At 49.1% G+C, this 17478-nt stretch overlaps 1 protein-coding gene across 4 annotated transcripts in view; it reads left to right on the forward strand.

The window, feature by feature from the left end:
- Positions 1-17478, forward strand: part of LOC307092760 (uncharacterized protein) — a 57759-nt gene that overhangs the window by 4859 nt on the left and 35422 nt on the right. Inside the window, exon 3 of one of the 4 annotated variants that reach the window (XM_079760229.1) lies at positions 31-3040. The exons of 1 other annotated variant lie outside the window; for it this stretch is intronic. In XM_079760229.1, the coding sequence (XP_079616355.1) occupies positions 31-1418 (1388 nt within the window). In that variant the 3' untranslated portion in view covers positions 1419-3040. Of the gene's footprint in view, positions 1-30; positions 3041-5532; positions 5548-6447; positions 6526-17478 lie in introns of those variants that run through there. 2 more of the 4 variants (XM_079760230.1, XM_079760226.1) reach the window with 2 other exon arrangements.

The following is a 17478-nucleotide window of genomic DNA, read 5'->3' on the forward strand; positions in this document are numbered from 1 at the left end:
CATTCATTTACTCAGCATTTCTCTTTTCAGGTTGTGGGCATAAAACAGATGAAGAGGAGGCCTGTTCTGAGCAGAGTGTACCTGTACAAGGGCAGTCACAGGTCAGGGCTTCTAAGAAAGCTCCAGCAACCCAGAGGACCCATCTGTGTAAGCGGTGTTTCTCTGTGTTCAAAGACGTTCTGCACCTGACTGAGTCGTCACAAGCAGCAGACATTGAGCCGAAAGCATGTGTGAGAGACTTCTGTTTCGGTTCAAACCCTCCCCATCAACAGAGGGAAGCCAGTGGAGAGAAGCCCTGGAAAGGAGCTGTGGACAGGGCCTCGTTTGTGACCAGGTGCAGCTTCTCCTTATCAGGGCTGCCGTCAACCAGGAGGGAGGTTGGGGAAGACTTCCCAGCCATCTCAGAGCTTCTCCAGCACCAGGCCCCTCTGGACACTGAGGAGCCACACAGTCGTAGTGAGATTTCAGAGGAATTTCTCAATAAAAAAAGGCATCACCATTGGGATGAATGTGAAAAAGCTGCCAGCCACAACCAGGAAGTTGTTCCTCAGAGTGTCTGCTCTGGAGAAGGGAATTATGAGTGTAACAACTGTGGGAAAGTTTTTAAACGAGTCTCTCACTTCATTCGGCATAGGAGAGTTCACACTGGAGAAAAGCCCTTTCAGTGTACTGATTGTGGGAAGGCCTTCCATCAAAGGTCCTACTTTACTAGACACCTCAGAGTTCACAGTGGAGAAACGCCCTATGAATGTAGTGATTGTGGGAAGTCATTTAGACAGATCTCTACCCTCAGTCGACACTATAGAATTCACACTGGAGAAAAGCCTTTTGAATGTGGTGATTGTGGAAAATCATTTAGACAAAGCTCTACCCTCATTCGACACAAGACAGTGCACACTGGTGAGAAACCTTTTGAGTGTAGTGATTGTGGGAAGTCATTCGGGCATAGCAGCTCACTTACTCAACACCAGAGAGTTCACACAGGTGAGAAACCTTATCAGTGTGGTGAATGTGGGAAGTCATTCAGGTTCTTATCTACTCTCACACATCACCAGAGAGTTCACAGTGGAGTCAAGCTCCACGAGTGTACTGATTGTGGGAAGTTTTTTAGAGAAAGTTTTTCCCTTATTCGACACCGCAGAGTTCACACTGGAGAAAAGCCTTATGAGTGCAGTGATTGTGGGAAGTCATTTAGACAAAGCTCTACCCTTATTCAACACCAGAGAGTTCACACTGGAGAAAAGCCATATCAGTGTATTGACTGTGGGAAGTCATTCGGGCATAGCAGTTCACTTACTCAACACCAGAGAGTTCACACCGGTGAGAAACCTTTTGAGTGTACTGAATGTGGGAAGTCATTCAGGTACTTAACGGCATTCACACATCACCAGGGAGTTCACACTGGAGAAAAGCCATGAGTGTACTGATTGTGGGAAGTCCTTCAGGCAAAGGTGTACCCTCACTCACAAGAGAGTGGAAAACCTTTTGAATGTAGGGATTGTGGGAAATCTTTCCATCTAACCTCTGCCCTCATTCGACACCACAGAGTTCACTCTGGAGAAAAGCCTTAAATGTGCAGGGGATGTTTTATCTCCCCCATTCCCCAGGCAGCTGGCCCCCTGCAAGGACACTGAAGGAGAGACTGACCCATTTACCTGAATATAATCCCCTTTTATTTATTTATTTATTAAATATATTTTTATTGATTTTTAGAGGGAGAGGAAGAGAGGGAGAGAAAACTAGAAACATCAATGATGAGAGAGAATCATTGATTGGCTGCCTCCTGTACACCTACCAACTGGGGATCGAGCCTGCAAGCAGGGCACCCTGGCATGTGCCCTGACTGGAATTGAGCCAGCGACTTTTTGTTTCCTGGCTCAACACTCAACCGCTGAGCCTCGCCCGCTGGGCTATAATCTCCTTTTAAAGGAACATACACTCTTGCTAGATTCCTCAGAAGTTTGAGGTACAAGGGAGGCTTGAAGGAGCTGCATTGCACTTGCTAATGTGCCAAGACCTTCTACCTGATTGATGTCACTGCGAAGTATTTGTGGCTGAAGTGACCTCCTCGACCACCTGGCGCACCTGAACAGTGTGCATCAGTCACCACCCCTGGTGCTCAGGGAAAGGAATTCTGTGTTCTCACCTTCTGCTTATGTGAATTATGAAGACTGAGCTCCTGGCAGGATCTTCATTCCTTTCTCTCTGACTGGGAAATGCACCTGACCCCGGATTCGTCCAGAGCCCCATCCTCAGCTAAGAAGTGCTACCTCTTTCAAGAACAGTGTGGGTCTCGCACTTAGTTGTGATGAATTGTTTCAGGTTCTACTTCACCAACCTGCAAACCGCTTGCTCTGGTTTGTGATGTTTTTGTAACGGCGTTTTTGCTTTTGCACCTTTAGTTCTGGTGGTTCTAGTCGCCGCCTGGGATGATTTGCAAGCACAGGTGTGATCTGGCATGTGGAGTGACCAGATACTGTGGGGATCCCAAACTCTGTGCTTCAGAAGGGACAGCAGAATGGCAGAAAACCTCTGTTTGTCCAATATTGACTTCGTTCGCATTACTGCCCCAGGCCTGGAATAAAGACCGTGTGACTTTGTGGTTCTGCTTTGCAGGTTTGATCCCCCGTACCACATTGTGGCTGGTGCAGGAGACACCCAGCCATTGTGTTTCTCTGTCGCCCCCCTCCCTTCCACACACTTTCTAAAAACAAAAGGACCATCTGCCTTGCTTCGCTGAGATGGGCCTCAGCCTGCACAGCCCACCTTCCCTCACTCTCTCCTGCCTTTGCCCGGGATGTTCCCCCTGCAGCTGGCCACGCTGTGTCCTGCCAGGAGCTGGCAGAGAGGAGCCCCAGGCAGGTCCCTGGGAGGGATTGGGGTTCTGTGTCCGCCTGAGAGGAGCTGGCCAGGGCTCTGCTGTCTCCATCCAGAGGTCTCTCCGGCCTGTTCTCCCCGTCCCCAGGCCCCTGGCCCGCGGCAACTAAATCTACTGTGTCTGGGAGAAGCCCCCACATGCTTTGGGCCCCAAATAGTTCACCTCAGGAAAGTCCTGCCTCTGGCCAGCCCACACTCACACCTGAGGCCCACTGGTGTTGTTTGAGTCTCTGTTTTTGAATTTTGGGGGTAATTTTCCATGCACCCCCCCCCAACCCCCCGCAGTCCTGGAGGTCGCGGCGCTGCTCCAGGAAAAGGTGCTGTGCAATGGGGGGACGAGGACAAATATGTGATACCTTAATCAATAAAGAAATTTAAAAAATAAATAAATAAAAAAGGTGCTGTGCGTTTTCACTGGTGAGAACATTCTGCAATACCAGCATTTCCAGACGGCGAGGCTCGGTCTCCACCTGATTCCACGTTGGGGGAAAGCGGTGCGTTGTGGTTGGTGTTCCCACCTCCCTATGTTTGGCTTGTGGAGAGGAAACCCTGCTTCTGAAATGAGGTGATAGTCCTGGAATCTGGGGGACAACATATTGCTGGGGTGTGTGGTTGAGGGAGTAGAGAGGTTGGGGAACTGTTAGAAATAAGGTGAACCCCCCAAGTCAGGGGTTCTGGTAGAATACAAAACACTCGGGAGCCAGGCAGCAAGGCAACCATATTTACTTCTACATAGAAGGGTGCACACACATGGTCTGGAAGCGACACTCATGTAATACATACTGTGAACAGGGAACACACTTCATGTAGTCCACAGAAGCACAGCAAAGGCCTCCTCTTCAGAGCGCCCTTGGACCTCACCCATAACCCAGGCACCAGGCTGCACATGAGAACTACAGTCATGCTCGCGCGGTCTTGGGCAGCAATGCAAAATCAGCCCATACTGGACAGCGTGACTCTGCCATCATGCTCTCCCTGCCACGGCACAAAATGTTTGGATCTGTTCACCTCTCCATGCTGCCAGATCACAGCTGTGCTTTCAAATCATCTCGGACAGTAAATAGAACCAACAAAACTAAAGGTTTGAAAGCAAAACTGCCTTTATTTTTTTAATATGACAGTTTTTAAAAAATATATATTTATGGATTTTTACAGAGGAAGGGAGAAGGAGAGAGAGAAACAACAATGATGAGAGAGAATCATTGATCGGCTGCCTCCTGCACGCCCTCCCACTGGGGATCAAGCCCGCAACCCAGGCATGTGCCCTTGGCCGGAATCGAACCCGTGGCCCTTCAGTCCTGGGGACCTAGGAAGGAGCCATATCCCGGCCCTCCTCAGTTCCCTTGGCCCACTCTCTCCCCACACCCCGCCTGGTAGCAGCCAGGAGAGCGCCCGGCTCAGACACCGCTCAGGGCTGCTACCTGCCACCTGCCGGCCCTTCCGCCCCATAAAACACATTGTGTTGGTTTCTGAGGGAAGAAGGGGGAGAAAGAGGACCACCGGGACGGGAGAGGGACCCTGGTCAGCGGCCTCCCGCCAGGGTCCCTGGTCCGCCGCCCACTGGACACTGAGCCTGCGGTCCGTGCTCGCGCCTGACCCGCGATGCAACCTGGTCTCCCGGGTCCTAGGTCGGTGTCAACCACTGAGCAGCCCAGCTGAGCTTTATTATATTTTTTAAATAGAACGTAATGTGTACTTTTCATTGTTGAAGGTGTTACAGAGGTCTCCCATTCCCCCTGTGTGTATGTTCTTTGGGGGATCTCTCCCAGTCCCCCCTCCCCGGGAGGTCTGTCCGTCTGTCCCAGGGAACCAGGCCTCTGGTCCCAGCTCCTCCTTCCCCAGCGCCACTGGCAGCGCCACCCCTTTACTCACCAAGGTCACGGCCTGGATGGACTGCGCGGGAAAACTACATCACCCAGAAGGCAATGCGCCTGCTTCAGTAGAGGTCTACACGTTTTTTATTCCTGTGCATCCGGTTAGGGCGGGACTTCCGGTACGATCCTTCTGGCGGACATTTTAGTTTCCGTTAACGGACCTGCAGGGTTCAGCGCGCCGGTTGGGCGTTGGTCGCGCGAAGCAGGAGCCGTGGGAGGCCGCGTCCCGCCGGGCAGGGCTGTCTGAGGCGGGTTGACCCCCAACCGGCGGGATTGGGGTCCCCGTGCCCCCGCCTCCTCTCCGCGGACAGAGTTCCCTCAGCGTCACCCCATCGGCCCTCCCGCCTCGGGGCCGGCGCCGCTCAGCCCCGCAGCCCAGGCCGCAGCGCCCAGAGCAGTGAGTGCCCGTGGGGGGCGCAGGGGGAGGGGAGGGCGACGGGCTGCGGTGCCGCCGGGGAGGCCGTGGGGGCTGAGCCGGGAGGGGGAGCCAGGCCTGAGTGTGTCTAAAGGCGACAGAGAGGAGGAGCGGCGGCTCCGGGAGGAGGGTCACTTCCTCCTCAGGGGACTGGCTGGGGGCTGTGAACACAGAGGGACATGGAGCCCCGAGGGATGCGGGCATCACCCGGCCCGGGGCTGGGCCAGGGCCCTGAGCAGCCTGAGCCCTGGGTCCTGGCGGTGGGTGCCGGGCCCTCCACAGACCTTCAGTTCCCACAGGTCCCTGCAGGTGCAGAGCCGCTCAGGGGACTGGTCTGTGGGGCTGATGTCAGGGCCTCACACTCTTGAGGCCTCTGAGGTTGTGGGGTCCTGGGACTGTCCCGCCCCTCTTCTTGGGGGACCTTGGACCTGGGGACCTTCAAGAGATACCAAGCCCAGAATCCTAAGCCCAGGTCAAGGGTCGTGAATGGCACCTGATTTTGGCATCCAGTGGAATTGTGGTGTTGGAGAGTGGGAATTTTTGAGCATACTGAGGCGGTGGACTGTGCCCCAGACAGAGCTGTCAGTGCTGACACCAGGCCAGGCCTTGAGATAGGGACTCATGGCCCCTTCCCAGCACGTAGCCTTCTTTCACAGAACACTGTCAGCTTCTGAAGAACAGGATGACCCTGTGAATAACATGGTCGTCATTGGCATGATCCTGACGTGGCTTGGGAAAAACTGTTTTGTCTTGGGTTACTTGTTCTGCAAAAACAGGATGTGGTTAATGTGCTTAAAAGTGGTCCTACACAAAGGGTCGCTGCTGCTCTCTGGTCTCCCTGCGTGGAGAATGGCAGAGCAGTCACCCGGCTAGTCACTCGCCCGGCCGGCCGGCTAATAAATGCTCCCTAAATTTTAATTTGGTCTGGGCTCCAGTGGTCTTTCACTCGTACCCGCTCCACAACAGTGGGTGATAGGGCCTTCCACGCATGGGTTCCAGAATGTGCAAAGGCTTGAAGACTAAGCTGCTTCAAGGATGGGCAGGTGTCCATTGTTTAAAAATAGGAGCTGGAAACTGGGGGACAAGAATCATATCCAGAAGAGCTTTGTGACAACTTGGGTTTCTGTTCTGCTGGTGGTGGGATCATTGGGGTAATTGGAGCAGAACAGCAGGTGATGTGTCCCAGGTCTCATTAGACTCCTGTGACTGCAGCATGATGCACAGTATGGGTGTGAGGACGGGGGTAGGAAGACTACAATGGAAGCTGCTGTGATGGTCTTGGTGAGTGTGATGGTGACGGGAGCACAGTGGTGGTTGTGGATGTGGAAGAAGCAGTTGCATTATGGATCAGGGTTTTAGGTGTGGCCACCTGGGTTTTGTAATTTTGAGGATTGGAGAGAGAGGTAAGAATCAGAGATGATGTAAAGCTTTGGATTTAGTACCTGCAGGTATGAAAGCACCATCAGCTGACATGGAGAAATTCATAGTGGGAAAATCAATGTTCATCAGGAATATAAAATCTTTTATTTTTTTTTATTAGGGTATGAGATATTTCAGAGACCAATTCATGACCATCTGGAACTCTGAGGAGTAGTTCAAGATGAAGACTACTTAAAAAAATAGTAAAGAGGCCCTGACCGGTTTGGCTCAGTGGATAGAGCATCGGCCTGCGGACTTAAGGGTCCCAGGTTCAATTCCGGTCAAGGGCATGTACCTTGGTTGCGGGCACATTCCCAGTAGGAGGTGTATGCAGGAGGCAGCTGATGGATGTTTCTCTCTCATTGATGATTCTAACTCTCTCTCCCTCTCCCTTCCTCTCTGTAAAAAAATCAATAAAATATATATTTTTAAAAAATAGTAAAGAGTATGGACCAGGGAGGAGTTGTAGATCACCTTTTTATTTTATTTTATTGGAGTTAGAAGAGTAATTAAAAAAAGGTGAGACTGTGGCTGGTGCATATTTACTTCTTAAGCACTTATCAGGATTTCTTGTGACCCTTTGTGTGGCCTGGTGTGTTGCATCCAGTTTGGTTGACTTGCTTATGGGCCTGAGTGGGCATCTGGGAGACTCACTGGGCATGGGGTAGAGGGCCATAGGCAGTGGGACTTGAGGACTGAGGGCTGTGAGTGGAGAAGGGACATCAAGAGCAGCAGTGGGAGAGGTGGGCTCTGGGTAACTGAGCTGATGCGGTTCTCAGTAGGTGAGGTGGAAGGAAAAACAAGTTGGGAGGGAGGCCTTCATAGCAGAACTGAAGGCTGTGTCTTGGGTGTGGGCAATGAGAGTCAGGTTAGTATGTGATACTGTTTGAACTTGCCATGCATTCTCTGGAACACACATGCTGAGCAATGACTGAGACCAAGGAGATGTCCATGGGAGCTGGGGCTGCGGGAGTGCAGGTGTGAGGGAGGTGTGGGAGAAGGAGTGATGTGCTCTTGGAGAGGGAGCGTGAATTCATGGCCACAGACCCCTGATGTTGACAAAGAGGGAATGAAGGTTGAGTCCATTTCTGGTGATAACTGGATGATACAACATGGGGAATTTTAGGATAATTATTGAAAAGACGGGTGTTGTGGCGCTACATGCCAGGTCCAGCATTTAGGTGTCATACAGGTGCACACCTGCCTGTTGTTGTTGGGCGGATGCAGTGATCAATAGGAATGGAATAGCATACATCAGTGTCCCCTGGGTTTGAAAATCTGTACAGGCTTGGGGAGGGGAGAAGGGTAAGAGAGAAATACATTACAGAGGTGAGTTAGAATGTTGAAAAGAAGCTCATTACAAAACATCCCCTCCTCTTCATGGCGGATATGTGTTGTGTTTGAAGCTGTGACTCTGGGACTGAAGCTGTCTGAGAGAAGTGGGATACAAAGAATTATGTGGAACAGGTAGCACAAAGTGTTGGCCTCAGCACCCTGGGATTGGAATCGAAAGGGTGACCAGTGATGCCATGTTTTTTGGGGTCTTGGAGGGAGAATGTGTTGCACAACAAGGATATTTCCCACTAGACCAGTGCCATATCACTCACATCTCTCTTTATGGCCAACATTTATCTGTCCCCTATGTTGGTGACCCTAAATGTGAGGCCCTGAGGTCAGGTATAATCAATCTGGGAATTTGCTGTATTGTTCTGGGAAGACACAGTATCAGTAGGAATATAAGGAGATAGTGACTCTGGTGGATGCAAGGCCTGCTATTTTCTGTGATGTGGGGAGTAGAGGAAGCAGATGGATAGGGAGAGTGGGAAGTATGACGAAAGTAAAAGCCTAGGAGCGAAGCTGATCATAGACTGAACTGTCCCCATTACGACAGGATATGGACTTTGAGGACGTGGCCATTGCCTTCTCTCAGGAGGAGTGGGGGCTCCTTGATGAGGCTCAGAGACTTCTGTACTGCGATGTGATGCTGGAAGTGTTTGCACTGGTCTCATCTGTGGGTAAGAGCTTCACATTGTCCCAGTGTCCTGAGGTGATGCCCTCTCTTCCTTTATTCTCAAAACATAGCTTTCTCTCTCCCACAGCCAGACCCCGGGTTCTGCTAATTTCTGCCCCTGTCTTATCAAATGCACTGTGGCTGCCAGTGCTGAGCTGTGTGGAGAGCCCTGACCAATGGACTCTAGGAACATCCCTGACACCCATTGCCTCAAAAAGTGCAGAAAGTGTCTGGGAATCGGGAATCTTACAGGCAGCTTAATGGGTCCCACCTTCCTCTTCCTCTCCCTGGGAGGGTGACAATACCCACATTTATTCTCTTCTTCCTCCTTCCTGTAGGGAAAGGTGCTTTGTGACAGCCTGTGCCAGGTTATGTTCTTCACCTACATGAACCATGGCCTATTGCTGTAAGACCCTTCTTCAGTTGTTGTTTGTAATATTACCTTAGCTGAGGACTATTGTGGGCCAAATTGCTCTGGGCCAGAGCTGGCTGCTCCCCTCCGTTGTCTTTCATTAATACTTGGAATATTTAGGGTTCATGCATTGGTAGAGTAGATCAGGGAGAAACCTGGTTTCCTCACAGGGTGAACATGCAAGATGGTCTCAGAGGAGGTCTGGCCATGCTGAGAGACAACTGGGGGAAGGTGTGACATAATGGTGGTGGTCAGATGGTACCAGGAACCAGCTAATTTTCAACAGTGTTTCCGGGCAGGTGCCTTGGCTACACCCCATTTCTGCCTTCTTTTTCTCATACTTAACACTTTGCTGACTTGCATTTCATCTCTGATTTCCTGGCGTTTGATTACCTTCACCTTTGTCACCTTTTTGCATCACCTGTCCCTCTGCACTGCTCCCTGTGCAGTATTCTCCTACATGGACCTGCACATGTGTTATGAGGTGCACATACATACTTAAGTAGTCCTGGAACACCTGCTACTCTTTTTATTGAATTTTACTTGGAATAAGACATAACCAACCTTCTGCATAGCTTGCCCTTGTCATCAGCAGACCAGCCCTGCTGAGCACTGTTATTAGAAGATTGAGTTGGAGATGATTCTTCTGTTCCACGTGGTCCTTGCCATGTGTGTGTCATGTTTCTAGTGAGGTCTTCCCTGTTTTGTGACCTTCAGAGGCCCAGTTCTTCACAGCAGATTCTTATTAATCTTTCTTGCACATCTCTTACTTTCAGTCAATTGCATAGAACCCATATGTGCAAAACACTTTAGCAATGGACTTCCCCCTGTCCCCACAAACAGTTCCTCCTCCATTCTTTCTTTTCAGGTTGTTGGCATAAAACATACGATGAGGAGGTCTGTCCTGAGCAGAGCTTATCTGTACAAGGAGTGTCACAGGTCAGGGCTTCTATGACAGCTTCAGCAACCCGGAGGACTCATCTGTGTAAGCGGTGTGTCTCAGAGTTCAAAGCTATTCTGCACCTGACTGAGTCACAGGCAGCAGACTTTGAGCAGAAAGCCTTCTTCAGTGACGCATGTGTGAGAGACTTCTGTTTCAGTGCAAATCCTCCCCAACAACAGAGGGAAGCCAATGGAGAGAAGCCCTGGAAAGGAGCTGTGGACAGGGCCTCGTTTGTGACCAACTTCAGCTTCTACTTATCAGAGATGCCTTCTACCAGTGGGGAGGTTGGGGAAGACTTCCCAGCCATCTCAGAGCTTCTCCAGATCCAGGCCCCTCTCAACACTGAGGAGCCACACAGTGGCAGGGAGATTTCACAGGAATATCTTGGTGGGAAAAGTCCTCAATATACTTGTAACTGTGAAAAATTTGGCAGCCACAACCAGAAAGTTGTTCAGCATCAGGGTGCCTGCTCTGGAGAAGTGAAATATGGGTGTGACAAATGTGGGAAAGTGTTTAGAGGAAGCTTGAACCTCATTCGACCTGGAAGAAGTCACACTGGAGAAAAGCCCACTGAGTGTGCAGATTGGGGCAAGTCCTTTGGACAAAGGTCCAACCTCATTTCACAACACAGAGTTCGCACTGGAGAAAAGCCATATGAGTGCAGTGATTGTGGAAAGTCCTTCAGGCGAAGCTCTCACCTCACTGAACACCACCATATTCACACTGGAGAAAAACCCTATGAGTGTACTGATTGTGGGAAATCTTTTAGGAGCACTAATTCTCTCCTTAACCACAAGAGAGTTCACACTGGAGAAAAACCATATGAGTGTGCTGATTGTCGGAAGTCTTTCAGGAGAAGCTATTACCTTTCTGAACACAAGAGAATTCACACTGGTGTAAAACCTTTTGAATGTGGTGATTGTGGGAAGTTCTTTGGACGAAAGTCTACCCTCATTCAACACCACAGAGTGCATAGTGGAGAAAAGCCATATGAGTGTAGTGATTGTGGGAAGTTCTTTAGACGAAAGTCTAACCTTATTGAACACCACAGAGTTCATGCCGGAGAAAAGCCTTTTGAGTGCAGTGATTGTGGAAAGTCCTTTAGAGAAAGACGTTCGCTCATGGACCACCACAGAAGTCACACTGGAGTAAAGCCTCATGAGTGTACTAAATGTGGGAAATGTTTTTGCAGCAAACGTAGCCTTGTTAGACATCTGAGAGTTCACATGTGAGAAAAGCCTTAAATGTGCAGGGGATGTTTTATCTTTCTCACGCTACAACACTGAAGGAGACTTAAATCCACTTACCTGAATGTAAACCCCTCTTATCTGAACATACACTGTGCGAAATTCCTTATAAGTTTGAGGTACAAGTGCGGCTTGAAGGAGCTGCATTGCACATGCTAACTTCCGAGGACTCCACCTCATTGATGTCACTGCGAGTATTTGTGGCTGAAGTGACCTCCCCACCACCTGGCTCACCTGAACAGTGTGCATCAGTCACCACCCCTGGTGCTCAGGGAAAGGAATTCTGTGTTCTCCCTTGTGCTTAAGTGAATACTCTGAGCTCTTGGCAGGATCTTCATTCCTTTCTCTCTGACTAGAGAATTGACTTGACCCAGGATTCGTCCAGAGCCCCCGTCCTCAGCTAAGAAGTGCTGCCTCTTTCAGGGACATTGTGGGTCTCACATTATGCTGTGATGAAGTGTTTCAGGCTCCAGTTCACCAACCTGCAAACCACTTGCTGTCCTCTGCTCTGGTTTATGATCTTTTGTAAAGGTGTTTTTTCTTGTGTACCTCTAATTTTCTTGGTTGTTTTAATTCCCTGGGATGATTGAAAGAAAGTAGTGTTCTGTCAGAATGGAGAGGTGAACAGATATGGTGGGGTCCCAAACCTTTTGTGCTTTGGAGAGCACTGCATGATTTCAGATCAGCAGTCTTTGTCCAGTATTGGCTTATTTTGCATTGATGACCAAGGCCCTGACAGAAAGTCTGCATGAGTTTGTGGTTCTAATTTGCAGCTGGTGCCTCTGTTATTGGTGATGTCATGGTCACCCAGAAAAGGAGGCCTTTGTTGTGCTGCTGTGAACAATATGAATTGTATTCTCTGTTCTCAGCATTTATTACACAACTCTCAGCAATGTTTCAGGGATTCTTACCCACATACTGTAAAGCAGCCATGTGCCATAATGTATAAAATTTCATAGGCTGGTGTCATTTGCTGTAAGACTGAGGTTTAGATTGAACCACAATTAGGAGAGAAACACTGTGTTCATAGTACGTGGGAAAGACTGGAGTAAATTAGATGAAAGTGCCTCTTCTCAGCGTTATCCACAAATGGTCGTGGGCTGTGGCTTGTGTGATCTCTGTGTACAGACGTTCTCAGGACCTGCATCACTGTCTCCTGTGGCTGAAATAATTGGCAGGAAAAAGAATGTAATGGTTGTTTGGATTCCCCTCGCCCATCTAGGGTGTTCACCTCAGGGTTTGCTCAGCAGGCAAGACCTCAGAGCTAGAGGCAGGATAAGCCTGTAATCAGTACCACAATGCGTCTTCTGTGATTCCTGTTGGTTCAGATGGCAATAGTCTTCACTGCTTGATAATATTTGTTGCCACTGAGGCAAGGCCAATCCTCTCAGGAAATTAGGAAAGAGATGGTAGAGCCCATATAGGGTTGACATTTTAATTTTCTAACAAGACAGGGATATCTAGGTCTTTATTTGAAAGTATTTTAAGGCTTTATTTCATATCTTTATAACTGAAATGTAACAACATGCACTTTTCTCATGTGTACTATTTTGTGAGCTTGGACACAGGGATCAAGCTGTAAACCCATCACTTGTGAAATAAACTTATCTCTCACCCATATACAGGTTATGGCAAAAGTAGGCTTATTAATGTGCGCAAAACTGAGTCTAGTCTCTTTTTTTAAGAGGAAGTATTTTATATATCTTTAAAATAATATATTGACTTTCTAGAAAGAGAGGGAGGGCGACAGAGAATGAGAAATGGCGATATGGAAAAGATGCAGCTAAGTGCGAAGACACAGGAAGTTTCTTGTATTTATACCTTTCGCGCTCTTTGCAGATTTTACAAAGAGCTCTGTGTGCATTATTGTTACGGACAGTTTGTAATCTTTTTAAAAATATATATTTTATTGATTTTTTACAGAGAGGAAGGGAGAGGGAAAGAGAATTAGAAACATCGATGAAAGAGAAACAGATCAGCTGCCTCCTGCACACTCCCTACTGCGGATGTGCCCGCAACCAAGGTACATGTCCTTAACCAGAATCAAACCCGGGACCCCTCAGTCCGCAAGCTGACGCTCTATCCACTGAGCCAAACCGGCCAGAGCCAGTTTGTAATCTTGGATACATAAAGAACAAACATTTGGCATAAGAATATGGGAATTATTATCAGTAATTGTCCATTGCGTTAAATGGCTAGCTTGAAAGGTCACACAGCTAAGTTTTTATCTTTTTCTATTATTTAAACTAAAACAGTTTTTTTATAGAATAAGAGACTAAAAATGCAGAGTTTACAGAAAAAGGTACTATAACAATAGCAGAGAATTTCAAACAGCAGTTTTTTATACAAGATGGATGTTACTATGCTTCATTCCCCCACTGGTTTTATGTAAATGAGTCAAATCATTGACTCTTGGGGGTTGTTAACATTGTTAACCTACTCAGCTTTGAGGTTTCCTTTACTAAGTCCTATAAAGAGAATTAATAATATGGTGCATGTGAAAGTTTTATCTTTAGAGAATCCTTCTGCCTGGGTTGCCTTAAGCCACGTTGGGATCCCGTCGACCTTGACTGCCCTGGGGGTGGTCAGGATGACGGTATGTGGGCCCCCTCTAGGTAGGAGTCAGTCCTTGGGTGGTAAATATTTTACCCAAATGGAGTCCACATGGCCTCAAAGGGGGCTCTGCTTTAGGAAGGACTGCATGTTGTCTGACTCGTGCTCCCGCTCCCCTGGCCGTGTTGTTAGACATTAGAAATGTGGTTTCTCCAGGGAAAGCTCAGTTCCTCGTTCCCCATGAGCTGTGCCCACTCCCGTGTCCCAGGCTATGATGGATCCCTCAGAAACAGCTGCTGCCAGGGGAAAGTTATCTTTATCACTCAAGGACTAACCAAAGTTAAAAAAATAAAGATGATTTTATTCAGAAATCATTGGATTTTTATGCTTAAATGAAAGCAAGGTTGGGCCTTAGCTGGTTAGGCTCAGTGGATAGAGCATCGACCGGACTGAATGGTCCCAGGCTCGATTCTGGTCAAGGGCACATGTCCAGGTTGCGGGCTCCATCCCCAGTGTGGGGTGTGCAGGAGGCAGCCGAACCATGATTCTCTCTCATCATTGATGTTTCTGTCTCTCTCCCTCTCCCTTTCTCTCTGAAGTCAATAAAAATGAATTAAATAAAATAAAAGCAAGGCTGGGATCAGGACAGTGGCACTAATAGTGTGGGATTTTCCTGAGATCTGTGATCCTGATTATTAGCCTCTTGGTTTTAAGAAGACAGACTTCCCCAGAATTCAGTTGATTCTGATAACTGTTCCACAGAGATTTCTCTGGATTTAACAGTATGTTCTTGAAAACTCAACCCTTTAGTTCTTTTTTAAATGTTTAATCCTCATCTGAGGATATGTTTTTTGCTTTGAGAGAGAGGGGAAGGGAGAGACACAGAGAACATTCAGTAACTGTTAGCTCCATAGCTGCACAATGTGTAGTGACTACAGATATTCAGACAATGTAGGCAATGTCAACCTGTTGGCCCCTGTATCCTTTCAAATAGTACTTTTAAAGGAATAGGATAGGATCATATATATTCTTTCATAGCCTTATTTTTCTCTTAATAATGTGCTATTTCTGTATTAAAAATAAAAACTCTGGCCCTTACCCGTTTGGGTCAGTGGATAGAGCGTTGGCTTACAGACTGAAGGGTCCCAGGTTCAATTTCAGTCAGGGCATGTACCTTGGTTGCGGGCACATCCCCAGTAGGAGGCAGCTGATCGATGTTTCTAACTCTCTTTCTCTCTGTAAAAAATGAATAAAATATATTTAAAAATAATAATAATAAAAACTCTGAAGGCTGGAGTGGTTCAGTTGTTTGAGTGTCCTCTCACGTACAGAAAGGTTGCAGTTCAATTCCTGGTGAGGCCACAAGACAGGCTTCTGACTGGATGCCCAGAAGGTGGGTAAGGGAGAACAGGAGGCACCCCACCTGTGTTTTTCTCTCTCCCTCTCATTTTGCTCTCTCTCTAAAAATAAAAATTTTAAAGATAACTATATATCCATTTAGATGTGTGGTCTTCAGGAATAATTGACATAATACTTTTCACCTCAGGGAGCATTCTGAGCTTCATGGAATCTGAAATAATATCTCCACAGCCATTTGGGCACCCCAACACCAATATTGTCAATGGACAGTCAGTGACTGGGATCTTATAGCCACCTGCAAAGCCTGAAAAATTACATTACCCAAAGGGCACTGCGCCTAATGATGGCTGCGTTTAGCCAATGAAAGCCCAGGAGAGGTGCATTATCCTGGTGTTCATTGGTTTGGGCGTGATTCCCAGATTAGTTCTCCTGGTGGTCATATTTACCGCTTCGTTCTATCAACACTAGAGGCCCGGTGCACGAAATTCGTGCACAGGGGGTGGGGGTGTCCCTCAGCCCAGTCTGCACCCTCTCCAATCTGCGACCCCTTGAGGGATGTCTGACCGCCCATTTAGGCCCGATCCCGGTAGGCGGTCGGACATCCCTCTCACAATCCAGGACTGCTGGCTCCCAGCTGCTTGCCTGATTGCCCCTAACCGCTTCTGCCTGCCAGCCCGATCACCCCCTAACCACTCCCTTGCCAGCCTGATCAACGCCTAACTGCTCCCTGCTGGCCCGATTGCCCCTAACTGCCCTCCCCTCCTGGCCTGGTTACCCCTAACTGCCCTCCCCTGCCAGCCCGGTCGCCCCTAACTGTCATCCTCTGCAGGCCTGCTTGCCCCCGCTGCCCTCCCCTGCTGGCCCAGTCACCCCCAACTGCCCTCCTCTGTAGGCCTGGTTGCCCCCAACTGCCCTCCCCTGTAGGCCCAGTCACCCCTAACTGCCCTCCCCTGCCGGCCTGGTTGCCCCTAACTATCCTCCCCTGCTGGCCCAGTCGCCCCTAACTGTCCTCCCTTGCAGGCCTGGTTGTCCCCAACTGTCCTCCCCTGCTGGCCTGGGTCCGCCCCTCCCGCCCCCCGCAACTGTCCTCTCCTGCTGTCCTGATCACCCACAACTGCCCTCCCCTGCCGGCCATCTTGTGTGTTGGAGTCATGGTTAATTTGCATATTACTCTTTTATTAGATAGGATAGTCTGAGGCTCTAGCAGGCAGCATCACGACTAGGACAAGCCAGCAGAGGCAGCATCGCCCTGTGCAGGGTGTGTCTGAGGCTTGTTGACCTGCAACAGGCAGGAGGTCTCCATGCTTCACAGACTCCTCTCTGCTTACTGAGTTCAACTCAGCCTCATCCCATTTACCCTCCATCCTATGGTGCTGGCGTCTGTCAGGTCCTGCAGCTCGAGTCCCAGCATCCAGAACAGAGAGTAGCTTGTAGATGACACAGAATGTGATGGGTGAAAGAGGGCGACGGCTGCAATGCCACTCAGTAAGGACGTGGTGGTGTGGCTGAGCTGGGAGGCTTAGGGAAATCCAGGACTGTTTAGTGTCTAAAGGCAACAAAGAAGATGAGGCAAAGTTTTGTGTGAGGAATTTTACTTTCATCCTCAGGACGCTGGGGCCATGGATGGTTGTGAACAAAAGAGGGACATTGTCTGAGGCAGGGTTCTAAACATTTCCCCCAAATGCTGATAAGAACACATTAAAAGGGAGAGGATAGCAGTTAGGGTCAGGAAGGAGAAGTCCTTTGAAAGATAAGGAACTTGGCCAAAACCGGTTTGGCTCAGTGGATAGAGCGTTGGCCTGTGGACTGAAAGGTCCCAGGTTCGATTCCGGTCAAGGGCATGTACCTTGGTTGCGGGCACATCCCCAGTAGGGGGTGTGCAAGAGGCAGCTGATCGATGTTTCTCTCTCATCGATGTTTCTAACTCTCTATCCCTCTCCCTTCCTCTCTGTAAAAAATCAATAAAATATATTTTTTTAAAAAAAGGAAAGAAAGATAAGGAACTTGGCAAGAGTCTGCACTGAGGACCGAGCCCCGAGGGATGCGGGCATCACCCGGCCCGGGGCTGGGCCAGGGCCCTGAGCAGCCTGAGCCCTGGGTCCTGGCGGTGGGTGCCGGGCCCTCCACAGACCTTCAGTCCCACAGGTCCCTGCAGGTGCAGAGCCGCTCAGGGGGCTGGGCTGTGGGGCCTCTGAGGTTGTGGGGTCCCGGGTCTGTCCTGCCACTCTTTCAGCCCTGGGACCTGGCGACATAAAAACAGACACAAATCCCAGAACCCTAAATCCATGACGAGGGTTGTATGAAGTGGTCCATGTTTCTGGCAAACAGTGGAATGAGATGTGGGAGGTCCTTCCAGGCATAGGTTCCG

This window comes from Cnephaeus nilssonii (genome assembly GCF_951640355.1).
Source record: "Cnephaeus nilssonii genome assembly, chromosome: 20".
In the NCBI taxonomy this organism is placed as follows: Eukaryota; Metazoa; Chordata; class Mammalia; order Chiroptera; family Vespertilionidae; genus Cnephaeus; species Cnephaeus nilssonii.